Source organism: Phallusia mammillata, chromosome 1 (assembly GCF_965637545.1).
Source record: "Phallusia mammillata chromosome 1, kaPhaMamm4.hap1.1, whole genome shotgun sequence".
In the NCBI taxonomy this organism is placed as follows: domain Eukaryota; kingdom Metazoa; phylum Chordata; class Ascidiacea; order Phlebobranchia; family Ascidiidae; genus Phallusia; species Phallusia mammillata.
Genome location: NC_137252.1, coordinates 18992341 through 19005530, shown reverse-complemented (window position 1 = coordinate 19005530; position 13190 = coordinate 18992341). Strand labels below are relative to the sequence as shown.

Below are 13190 nucleotides of genomic sequence, written 5' to 3'. Positions count from 1 at the left end.
ACGTGATTGAAATTTAATTATGCTAACGAAACATAAAAACATCACTGCAATTCGAGAAAGATAAAAAAGCGTGTTCGTTTTTTCGTCATTTATCTCAGGCGAATATTACATTAAACCCGCTTGCGTAACCTTTCTTTCCAGCCTCAGAAACTGCACAAGATTGTAAAAAAAGATGCACAAGATTGTAATTCGAGGTAGACTAAAAAGCGTCTTTCGAACATTTCTTCGTTATTTTTTCAACAGCGAATACCACATTAAACCTAGGTTTCTGATTTTTTTTCGTTTCCACCAGGACAACAGCCTGAAGGAAATTTCAAAAAGAACGAGGAGCCGGAGACTGCTTTTTTAGAAAAAGTTTTGCTGCCTTCTAACATTGCGCGAAGAAATTGTAACGTTTTGCATTTCATGTAAACAGGAAAGGCTAACCTAAATAGCAATACAGTAAAACAAATGGACAATAAAATCCCTCGTTAAAACAGACTCAATGATTTCGGGTGAAGGAATATGTGTTTCGCCTGAACAAGGAGTGTCAAACATGCGGCCCTCCTAGGGTTTTTGTGCGGCACACGAAGTAACTTTTAGAAGTTATGTGTTGTGAGTTTACAAGATACAATCATTTTCTGTTAGTGGTATCAGGGTTGCCAGGAAGTGTCGGTTGGATTCGGACAGTATTTGTCTGAAAATCGGACATTTTAGGACAAAAAAAACGAAAGCGTATAATTGCTAACAAGGTATCAATATCGAGGTGGCAACTGCCATTTTTGTGCGTTTACGTTCCCTACACTCAAGCGTTTTACAAAAATGCAAAGTGGCGGACGTAAAATATGACGTCACTTATACGTGCAACCACAAGAACTGAAATCCAAACTTAAGGCCGATGCACACACGATGCGATGGTTGCGATGTTTTGTCGCAAGGCCAAAATAATTGACGTCATTTCCGCTCTTCAACGACAAATGCGACGAAATCGCAAAGTTAAACTGTTCGCTACAAAATCGCGGTCATCGCAGAGGTCAGCGCGATATTTTCGCTATCTTTGCTGTCGGTCCACAACGAATTAGCAAGTTGCAAAGCTGTAGTAGTTTCTTTTTGTCCACAGCAAATTAAAACATAATATTGCAGTGAAAAGTTACAAGAACAAGAACGACAATGTGAATTCTGGATCAGTTACAAGAACAAAAACGACAATGTAAATTCTGGGTCACCAGGTAACTTTTACAATAATGTTGTGTTATAAAACTTTTGGATAGATTAGCTTAGTAGATGTGCATCACCTTGTAAGCTGGATTGGTTTTGCTTAGAGAAACAGCAGTAAAATGATTGTTATGATGTTGTAGATACTTCTAGTTCCACTGACCAGTGTTGAAAAAAATGTTGAATTTTGATTTGCTGCTCATCTACATAACATGGACAAATGATGAAACAAATCCTAGAGTCATTTATAAAACCTTGAAGGTAGAGTATGTTGTACATATGTTAATTTAATTGTATTACTGAAATTTTTGTTTCTTTTAAGCAGCACACCTGGCAATGTACCAATTCAAGTGCAAGCTGAAAGGGTGTTGTGGAATTGTGATGAAACATTAAATTTATGCAGTAGTTTATTGCAAAATGTTTACATAATAGCAATTTTATGAAAAAAATGCCTTCATTACTGTAACCCATCCAAACTGTTCCATTGAACAATTGTTTTTGTTTTCTATTTATGTTTATTGTTTAATAAAAAAAATATCATGCCATGTTTATTGGACAAAACTACAAAGTTGACCAAGTAATACAAAGATGTTGTCAATCCACAGAAGGCACGTGGTTTGTTAGACAGTTACAACTGCTGGATTCCATGTTAGCCTTACTGGTTGTTAAGTAAGTGCATTACTATCAAGTCGTCAGCTGTTTAAGAGCCCGCAGGCAGTCAACCAAGCATGACGCAGAAATTCAAGGCAAGCGGGCGATCGTACCAACGAGCAGTTAACTAGTGTGTTTCAGGCTTAATACAGATGTAGCGCGCTTGAACGCAAAAATCGCATCGTGTGTGCATGAAACGTCGCCGCCATCGCAATGAGCTGGTTATCGCATTCATCGCAAATCGCATCCATCGCATCGCGTGTGCATCGGCCTTTAGAGCCCAACAAACTTTCCATGTTCGAAAAAAAACGATATGTTTGAAATAATATTTAGTTGGCAATTGCAACACGTTCCTGTAGCGTTTATCATTGATTTAGCAACGTTTAAAAAATGTTTCGTAAAGTTGTTGCTTAATTCATATCACCTTAGATCAGTGCTTGTCAACCTTTTTTGAAACGGTACACCCTTTTAACGTTTACACAAAATTTGTACACCCCAGTAAAAAAATTATTCAACCCTGTAACACACTGAATCTGTGGTCCTAACAGAAATGATGATGAGCGCAATATCAACAAGCCATAATCCACAATTCACTTTCTACATCTGAAAGAACCATCATTAACAACGATTATCAAGTGAAATATTAAATTATGATGTCACAAATAGAGTTTTGTAACTTAAAATCTGTGAACACTTGAGATGCATGTTGTGCCATGTATTGTACATTCCAGTCAGTCTGTTCTAAAACTGAAACCTGCCTGTTGTGATACCTGGTCATAGGTATATTATATTTTTTGTCTGGTACACCCCAGTACACCCCATCAAAGTGGTACACCCTTTAAAAATTATGGTACACCCTGGGGTGTACAATACACCCGGTTGAAAAGCACTGCCTTAGATAACCATTTATTACAATGCATTTGCTTTGCACACAACAATGGCCAGACATTCACTGGTAGACAATTATGTGTTTAACGTCATAAACAAGGCACTAACCGAAACAAGTTGCAGTTTTAAGCCACGTTTTGTCGTAAAAAAGGTTTGCAACCTTCAAAAAAATAGGAAGGAGACAAAAAGTTGTTCAATCAGCAAAATTCGGACATATTAGGACAAAAAACTAAATGTCCTAATGATTTTTAGGCGTCGGACACAGCATGTGAAATTAGGCCAATTTATCGTTTTTTATCCGATTTTTAGGCCACCTGGCAACCCTGAGTGGTATATGGAACGTTTCAATATGATCGAAAAACAACAACTTATAGAATCAGCAATTGCGATTATTGCGTCATTGTAGGCCATTGTTTTCACACAAAGCACAGTTGGTTCTTTCACTCTGCTGCATTGTGTATCTGTTTGTTATTTATTAGAACGTTGTTTTTTTGTTGTAGTTAACGGCATTAATGAACGTTTCACTTTTTAATCATGCAATATTTTTGTTGTCATGTTACACTGTAACAAATGTTTCGATAGTGCGGATCTCGACTTACTTTAAAGTTAGTTTTGGGCCCTCAAAGTTGTTTGAGTTTGACACCCCTGGCCTAAAAGAAATACATATTTCAGTTTATGAAAACACAAAAGAATCACACACCGATTTGAAGATGAGCTAAGTTAAACATTATTTATTGTACCATTGCCACAGATATAGCTCTTGCTGATGTGTATGTATTTTTTGCTATCCTTTTTTGCAAAAAAAACTTGTACCAAAACGGAATTGCGCAAGACACCGGTATATTGCTGACCAAGCGTAGCGTAATTGAATGTCGTCAAAGTCCGTGTACGTGATTTTTTCAAACGTCATTCAAAAAACGTTTTGAGTACATTGCGTGTGGCATTGCACTGAATTACATCAATTTTTTATGACGTTGTGTGTAATCAGCATAGTAAAGTTTCCCAATGAAAAGTATAAATGGGATTGAAAAGATGTGTAGACTGCTGCGTTTATGGACTTTTTGTAGTCAGTCAGTAGCCACGGCTTGTGTCTTGTTTTGCCTGCGTCTTGCTTTTTGTCTGTATCTGTATCTGTATCCGCTAATCAGCAAAATGTCCTTCCGCTGATGAGCTTATATTGCGGTACATGTAATGCGTTACAAACACAATGCGTGTAGTCAGCAATCACCGGTTAGCTTGTGTCCAATAGTTGTACTGCAGTTCAAAGGCTTTTTTCAACTTATTTTTTTATTTCAGTAGTTCAATTGACTTTGACTTGTTCACTGCACTTTTTATTTGTTTAAAAATGGAAACGCCTCCAGAAGAGTCGACACCATTTCTTTCTACACTTGATTTGTTTCTGTTATCCGCTCTTGCTGGTTTTCTCGTGTATTGGTTCTTTTTCCGCAAAGATGAGACACCAAATGATGAGGAATTTAAGAAACTGACTGTTGTGTAAGTTTGCAGCATTCTGGTAAAGGCCTGTGTGTTTAGAACCAATTCTAATCTGTTGTCAAATGTTTTACGTTTCTTCATGTTAGTGCTTAATGTTCCTGGTTAATCAATTATGTTATAATCTGGTGATTGTTGAATATTTTAAAAACCTAAAGTTTTAATACATTTGGCAGGCAACCGACTGGTATTCAACGATCAGCATCATTTGAAGCTGGGTTTATTGCACGGATGAAAAAAGCAGTAAGTACATAGCTATGGTTTATGATGTCAAAATTTTAGTAGTATTTTACCCCATTTAAAAAAATCTTTTGTTTAATACTTTGGTGTTTCTAGGGACGCAACATTGCTATCCTATATGGGTCACAAACAGGCACAGCTGAGGAGTTTGCTGGTCGTCTAGCAAAAGATGCTCAGCGGTATGGGATGAAAGCATTGGTGCTTGATCCAGAAGGTTTGTTAATGACACAGTAAATGTGGATGTGAATGGCTAAAATTTTTACCTCCTGCTTAAACTAGATTTTTACCATTACCTTATGTATATATTTAGAAATGAATATCGATGATCTCCCTCAGTTGACTGAGATTGAAAACTCCTTGGTTATCTTCTGTATGGCAACATATGGTGAAGGTGATCCCACTGACAATGCTCAAGATTTCTATGATTGGCTGCAACAGGGGGAAACTAAACTTAATGGATTGAGATATGCTGTGAGTTATCAACACTTTTTGATCTTTTTTCAAATGATTACCTAGGTTGTAATCATTTAAGTGTTGAACTGTTTTCACAGGTATTTGGTCTTGGCAACAAAACTTATGAACATTACAACCTTATGGGTGAATATGTGGATAGAAGAATGGCTGAGCTTGGTGGAGACAGAGTATACACTCTAGGTCTTGGAGATGATGATACAAAGTAAGAGACAGACAAACATAGTGGGTGGACATATCCTTAATATCAAACTAGCCTCTTTGTTAATGCTTGACAGTGAACTTATTATACTTACATTAACATGCGATACACACTTTGTATTTATCAGAAAAGTCAAAAAATGCTACCAAAAACATATAATTGTACAAACTATTTTTACAATTTTAATAAAAAGCAAATTGCCAGCGACGTAGAGTAAAACGTATTCATTTTTATTAAAACAAACGTTTCGACAAAACTATTGTCATCATCAGTGTAAAAAGTAATGCACAAGTGAAAACAAGCGCGTTTATATACAGAAAAAGTAAAGAGAAAAGTTTAATCAACTGTGTCACGCTGATATTTTTACAATGTGTAGCATTGAAGAAGATTTTGTGACATGGAAGGAAGGCTTGTGGCCTGTGGTTTGCCAGAAATTTGGTGTTGAAGCTTCAGTTGAGGATGGATCATTTCGTGCTTATACATACATCAAATATGATTCTGATGAAATTGATCCCAACACTGTGTACAAGGGTGAGGTGGCCAGACTACATTCCTACAAAAACCAGCGACCGTAAGTGCCTTTGGGACACTCAAAATGTATTACAAAAACATTGCAATAGAAAGTTGTGGCCTTTTAGTGTATCAATGGAACTAATTTAAAATCACCTGAATTTCAACTAAAATTTGAGTATTACATCTTGTTTGACAAGAGGACTATTTTGTATTGATTTTTTAGACCATATGATGCAAAGAATCCATACTTGTCACCAGTGATTGTCAACAAGGAATTACACAAGGGTGGTGATCGTTCATGCATGCATATTGAATTCGACATAACTGGATCTAGAATGAGGTATTTATACAAAATATATTGTGGAAATACCTTGTGACATTGGTAGAATTTAATTGGTAAATATACTTTTCCTGTGGTTGTGGACACATCATTGGCAAAAATTTTTGTTAGTGATCTCACTGCTACATGTTATTGCTCATACTGCTGTATATGACATGAGTAAGGCTGTATAATTTGCATCTAATAAACTTAACAAATTTCATACTACACTGCAATTCCTCCATTTCTACAGTTTTTAAAATTATCACCTAAAATCAATAAACCACCTGCCTAAAATACTTTAACCACAAGCAACAACAAATGTTGGGTAGGTGCTCCTAGTTAGTTAGTGCTAAATATTGCAAATATATATTGACCCAACAACAACATGTACGCAGGTATGAAGCTGGAGACCATGTTGCTGTTTACCCAACTAACAATGTTGAAATGGTTGAAAAGATTGGAAAGCGTCTTAACCTTGACCTTGACACTCTGTTTACACTCAACAATGTAGATGGTAATTTTTTTTCATATAAAAGTAGCATAATCTTAAACTTTTTCATGAAATGTAAATATTTAAATTCAGGCGTAGAGTTAAAAAATACCGGGGGTGCGACTTTTGATCATCGCGCCGTTACCTTTACCATACCTATATTGCAGTGGCTATAAGCATCCGCTCACCCCCTACTCCCTGCCAGTGATTTAAACGTTTAAAAGAACTTCGCCATCTTAAATCAACATTTCTTTCACAATCAAAATCTGGCAATTTTAAAGACTGTTTACCTGTTGGTTTTTTTTTTTTTTTGGGGGGGGGGAGTTAAATATTAATTTTACTCCCATTAATTTCCACCTATAAAGAAACACATTTTAAAGTGTTGCTTTGTTGTAATTTTGCCATTAACATTGCAAATTTGCAGAGGACTCAAGCAAACGTCATCCTTTTCCATGTCCAACCACATTCCGTACAGCCCTCACACATTACCTTGATATTTCACATCCTTTACGAACCAACATTCTGCATGAGTTTGCCGAGTACTGCTCTGATGAAAAGGATAAGGAGTTTCTTAACCTACTTTCCTCTGCAACACCAGAAGGAAAGGTTAGTCGAAATTGTGATGTCTTTGTCATTTTTTAGAGTTATTTACTGAATGATACATTACTAGTGCGAATATGTAGCACTAGCAGTCAGTCAGTAGAATTAACATTTACTTCCACCTTGCACAAGAAGCTATCAAATTTCCTTCCGGTATGTGACTGTTATACTAATAACTGCTTGTTGCATTAAAACAAGTAGCTGGAAAATTACCAGAAAATTGATTTAATGTACATGTTGTATTGTATTCATTATTTACATTTAATGTTTTGACTAAAATTGAACCTATTCTTACAACCTCTTTGTTTCGTATTGTACTCAGTACATGTTATATATTTATGCAGAAAGAATACCAGCATTGGGTGATGGACAGTCGGCGGCATTTACTTGCAATTTTAGATGAAGTACCATCTTGCAATCCTCCAATTGACCATATTTGCGAGTTGTTACCACGGTTACAAGCTAGATATTATTCCATTGCCAGTTCTCCCAAAGTAAGAGCCATTTTAATTTGAGAACAGCTGTACAGTACCTCATGGCTATGACTTTACCTGTTTTAGAGTTTGGCAAACTTTATTTAATTTTCCTTTTACATGAATTAACAGTTTTGTGATTTAGGAACATTCAAACAGCATCCACATATGTGCTGTAGTTGTTGAATACAAAACACTGGATGGTCGAACAAACTATGGTGTGGCCACAAACTGGCTGAAAAACAAAATTCCTGTTCCTGCAGAGGGAGTTCCCCAACCAACAGTACCAATTTATGTGAGAAAGTAAGGGTCATTGTTGTTTTTCTATCTCACATCAAAACTGAATTGAAGTTGAATTGTTTTCATGACTTTTACAGATCCCAGTTCCGACTTCCATTTAAGGTTTCTCATCCTGTAATCATGGTTGGTCCTGGCACTGGTCTTGCTCCATTTATTGGTTTCATACAAGACAGAGCTTTCCACAAAAGAAATGGAAAAGATGTTGGCAAAACAATTCTATACTTTGGTTGTCGCAAGCAATCTGAAGACTTCATTTATGAAGAACTTCTTGAAGATTGGTAGGGTCACAAAGCAGTGTGTTCCTTGTAAAAAGTACATCTTGGTAAAAGCACACACATAAATTCAAAATATTCACAAACCAAATGGACTTTGGTACTTCAAAATGGCTTCCACTAAGAAATCAGTAATCTTTAAACAAGGGTCAATGTTCTTACGTTTGTGTTTGGACAGGAAAAAAGAGGGCGTTTTGACCGAACTTAACCTCGCATTTTCCCGGGATTCGGAAAAGAAGGTGTACGTTCAGAATTTAATCGAAAACAACAAACAATCAGTGTGGGACGTGATTGACAACCATGGTCACATTTACGTTTGCGGGTGAGTTATTACATTACATCATATTTTGCTTATGTCATACATCTTCTAATGAATGCCACTATTGGTTACAAATACGATTTGACGAAGCAAGGATGTTGTCCAACGGGTTAAAATATAGATGAACTGTCAGTTTAAAATAAAAACTAAACACCCCATCGCAGTTACCGATTACTCTTCTGTTTTCTTTCCGATTCGTATGATATCATTTGTCAATTAATCATTAATAAAAGCCAGTGCATAAGTGCAATTGGTACTTTCAGTTAGCGCGAAACTGTATAATTATCATAACTCGCCCTCATTTGCGGTTTGATTTGTTTGTCAAATGACGGGTCAAACACCAGAACTGTGTTACAGGAGAAAGATGCAAGTGTCGAAATATCGACCTTGACTGAAACGTTGCACTTTGTCCCCGTTTTTGCTGTACAAGTACGAGTAACGTGGGGGTTTGTTTGCACAGTTTTGAACATGTGCTTCAATGAATGGTGCTATCTGACATTTGTTCATTCTTAACCAGGAACATATTTACAGAAAGCTTTTCTAGCTACCGTTGCCGTTTTGACGCTAATTAAAGTAGATTTTCCGTTATCCCGCTATTGTAGACAATTTAATCCTGCGCCGATTCTGCGCTGAATGAAAGCAGACATATTTATTTAATGTGAGTTTGCTTTTTACAGTGACGCGAGACATATGGCACGTGACGTCCATGACGCAATCGTAGACATCGTTTGTGAATGTGGCGGAAAAACGCACCAGCAAGCTGTCGACTTCGTGAAGGCACTGATGAACAAAGGGAGGTACTCAGCCGATGTTTGGAGTTAGGTTCCCTTCTTTCCACTGTGACGTCAAGTAAAATGGATGACGTCAACCAGCACCAACCTCACTCCAAAGCATAGTCTGTGGTCTTTGGCGTCTTTACGTATTTTTGTGTACGGTTAGAAAATTTCGAGTGCAATCTTGAAGTTTGTGATTATTTATAATTACTGCCGCAGGTAAAATTAATCAAAAACCAATTGTTATTTTTGCTTCTTAGCGCGCACTGTCTTCTTAGATAATGGCCAAACTGCATTATTGTACGTGGATGGTAATAAAATGTAAAGTTTGCCCCCAGTTAAAATGTGTAATGTTTGTGATTTGGAAATGTCTTTATCCAAAGTAACTTTTTTCTGTTGGGTGTATACAACATAAACTAAAAAAAATAGTCGGTGACAGTATTTCAAATAGTTAAATACTCTCTTACACACCATATGACGTCAAGGTTGCGTATACAGCAATATTAGCTGGGCGTAATCTGCAACGTCATGCGATTTTGTATCCACGATTAACAACCAACCAAGTGCGTTCTTTGGAAATATTGGATAAATGTAAGCCCTAAATTGTCAGCATACAAATGTATTTGATAAACTAGCACCAATGCCAAAAGGTTTCACTTAGCTTCAACAAACCGATCTGCTAATAGTAAACATATCAGATTGCACATTGCTGCCTTTTCGCCGTACGACAATGTATTTCTGCGGATATGGTAATGTTACTTAATCTGAAAACATGTTTGTCACACCGACCACGGAAGGAACTGGCGTCTGTGGTTGGTTTATCAAAGGACAGTCGTATGGCCTGGCTTGTTGTGACGCTCTCACATCTCTGCAGTGTCGACTATTTTTCAGACGATTTTGTTTGACGGTATATTTTTATGCGTCGCCGACACTTGTTAAAACCATACGCAGCAGTTTGGTGTTCCGCAAAGTAATTTTGTACTATTTATTTAAAAAAAGATGTTTTCCCAACGATAAATCACTTGAAAGCACCGTGTCTTTATGTATCACTGGGGTTTTAGTAATACATTGCATTTGCCGCATCAGTTTTGTGACTTATAGCATACTTTCGAACCTAATCAATTTGTCTACTTTTGCACTAAACTTCATAGCATCGTCTCACGACAAATGTTTGATAAACATATTAACGCAATACCATTCCATTTAATTATTCAGATTTGTAAGTCTTGTTGCTTCTATTGTTTTACTGTAATGATCGTGACAACTTTGGCTGTTTTTGTGGTCTGTAGATAATTTGCAGTTTGTATTTTGTTTAGTGATGTTGTTTATGAGTTGATGGTTTGTGACATGTCAACCAGCCCGTTGTTTGTGCAGTAAACTTTGCATCATTAAGTCATTTGTCATGCACAGTTTATAATGTAATTATCTGAAGTTGTAATACTTGTGTGACGGTTCCAATACAATACAATGCAAAAAGTAAAAACGATTTGTTTTGTATAAGTGCGCGGTTTTGTGTTGTATGTGCTATGAGGCAACATCATGTTCACAACATCAACGACTGATAATACACATAAAAATGCGTTGGTCTTCTGCCAGGTAACTGCATAGTTTATCTAAACATTTCTATGACTGTATAGGTTGATAGATCTTGAAATGATTTATGGGCCTGAAACATAACTGTGAAGCAAATATAAACATATTTATCCTGGTTTCTGAAGAGCGAAAATGTGCTGGTGCGAAATTTGTCTGGCTTCTATATCGGGAGTCTCCAAAGTTTTTCCAAGTTGTTTGTGCGACATTGCTGAATCTTTTAGCGTAATTTTTTATAGAGCTCGGGCTCGGTGAAAACATTGTGGCCATGGGATTCCCCGGGGCCCCTTGGTAGGCTATAGATGGAAATCAGAAACATCATGTTTTGGAATCAAAGCAACAATACAAAATTCATTTATAATTGCCCATTTCAATTTTAGCTTTTTCATCGTCGCACAAAAACGCCACCCGGTGAACATTTTGCACATCACCCGGTGGACTTGGTGCTCATGATTAATACGCATTTTTTAGGTTGCAGCATTTATCTAGGACAGGGTAAACTTTTTTAACCATCAGAGCTATGGCCTATGGATTGGAGCAGAGGTGAACCAGGTGCTAGTTTAAGCTCGCTAACCCGTCTTCTTTAGACACCATTGTGATTTCGACTCCCATGACCAGTCGTTGCCGTTTTCATTATATTTAGGTGCAACAGCAGCGTCTTTACATTCGGGTATTTTTTGCGCAGGCTGTTTGAAAATTGAACGACAAATTTAAATAGAAGGTGGCTTAATTAGCACATATTGCCATTGCACATACACTGCGACTCATCTCTTCACACATTTTCTAAAAGGTCTTAAATCAGTCAGTATCGTCTTTTATAACTCTAGTTGTTTCTCCAAGCAGAAAGACATGGGTCCCCCACACATGCAAGACTTACAGGATGAAACACAGCAATCACCACTTCTAAATGGCAAAGTGAACAAACTGTCCAAATTACATCCGATTCAGACATTGTTTAAAAAATTCACCTACTTTAGCGGGCTAGTGGGGTAATTAAGTATTGAGGCTACAGCTGCAGGGTAAAACACACACTCGGCAGTTAATTATGGTAAAATGAACCAACCGTCCGCTTTTAGGGGGTTTTTAGCGGAAAAAATGCTGGGGCTATCGAGTCAAACAATACAAATGGCACATCTACATGAGCATAGGCGCCGAGTAGGCGGTGGCGGGGTGGCGTCGCCACCTTGGGTTTTTAGAGCACGGTGGCGGCCACCGTGGATATTTAGGTTAGTTTGCAGCGGTTTTGCACGAAACATGGAAAAGTCTGATCAAAAACAGGGTATATTCTGCTTTAAAAACAAGCGTGCTGCCGAAAAAGCAACAAAACATTCCTTAAAACTACAGCCTGGTTTCGTTAGTACAGTGGTTCCCAACCTTTTTTCACCAAAATTTTGTTTTGTGGCTTCTCGCGACCCATGGATATCATATGCATTCTTACTATTTGGGTTGTATTTTTGTTTGTAAATCAGGAAAGTTTTTCGAAAATTACTACGCTAGTTTGAAAAAATAAAAACATCAAACAAAAATTATTCGTTTTTCCGCCAACTTTAGAGCTGGTTCAAAGCATTATGAGCCACACAACGCTTAACAGTGATCTCACACAACCATTATGACGTCACAAAAAGAATAATTCACTATCACGCCAAATAGTCATGAAATTGTTATTGGGAAACAATTCATATCCTTGGGAAATAACAAAATAACGCTACGAAACGTAGATGCTCTAATTGTCACAAAAACTGGCGACCCAACAGAATTTACAGGCGACCCAACTTTGGGTCGCGACCCATAGGTTGGGAAACACTGCGTTAGTACCTCCTTTATAACATAAACACACAATTGTTTGCCAGTGAATGTTTGGTCATTATTGTATACAATGCGAATGTTTTGCAATAAATGGTTATCTTGGGTCATATAAAGTAACAACGAAACATTTTTTTGGATGATAAACGTTACAGCAACCTGTTCCAAATCAAATATTATTTCGAACAATTCTTTTTATTTATTTTGGCGAATGTTGCATTTTGTTGGAAGATTGTTGGGTGTTTGAGCTCTTGTGGCTGCACGCATTTGTGACGTCACATGATATGACGTCATATTTTTCGCTTGCCACCTTGCGTTTTTGTAAAACTCGGCGTCTAACATGAGTACATACCATCTGTGAAGTTTTATCCGAATCCATCAAACATTTCATGCAAGAAGTGCATGGACAAACTCCTCGGTAAAAAAAAACACACAAAAAAACACAGAGTGAAACAAGATGCGTAGGGGACGGGGGAAGGGGGAAGGGGGAAGGGGGAAGGGGGAAGGGGGAAGGGGGAAGGGGGAAGGGGGAAGGGGGAAGGGGGAAGGGGGAAGGGGGAAGGGGGAAGGGGGAAGGGGGAAGGGGGCCCATTAGGGA

General features: G+C 37.5%; 1 protein-coding gene and 1 long non-coding RNA gene across 2 annotated transcripts; both read left to right on the top strand.

The window, feature by feature from the left end:
- The first annotated feature begins 710 nt into the window (after nt 1-710).
- Nucleotides 711-1739, top strand: LOC145233985 (uncharacterized). Its single transcript, XR_013861233.1, has 3 exons — nt 711-1208; nt 1338-1455; nt 1520-1739. It is a non-coding gene; the product is annotated as an uncharacterized LOC145233985 (long non-coding RNA).
- Nucleotides 1740-4028: 2289 nt separating this feature from the next.
- Nucleotides 4029-10783, top strand: LOC145234806 (NADPH--cytochrome P450 reductase-like). Its single transcript, XM_080099543.1, has 14 exons — nt 4029-4227; nt 4401-4467; nt 4561-4678; nt 4775-4935; nt 5016-5140; nt 5514-5708; nt 5874-5990; nt 6368-6486; nt 6887-7068; nt 7407-7556; nt 7681-7838; nt 7913-8113; nt 8286-8429; nt 9104-10783. Exons 1-14 carry the CDS (start codon nt 4079-4081, stop codon nt 9246-9248), a joined length of 2031 nt encoding a protein of 676 aa, XP_079955669.1. The 5' UTR covers nt 4029-4078; the 3' UTR covers nt 9249-10783.
- Nucleotides 10784-13190: the final 2407 nt, after the last annotated feature.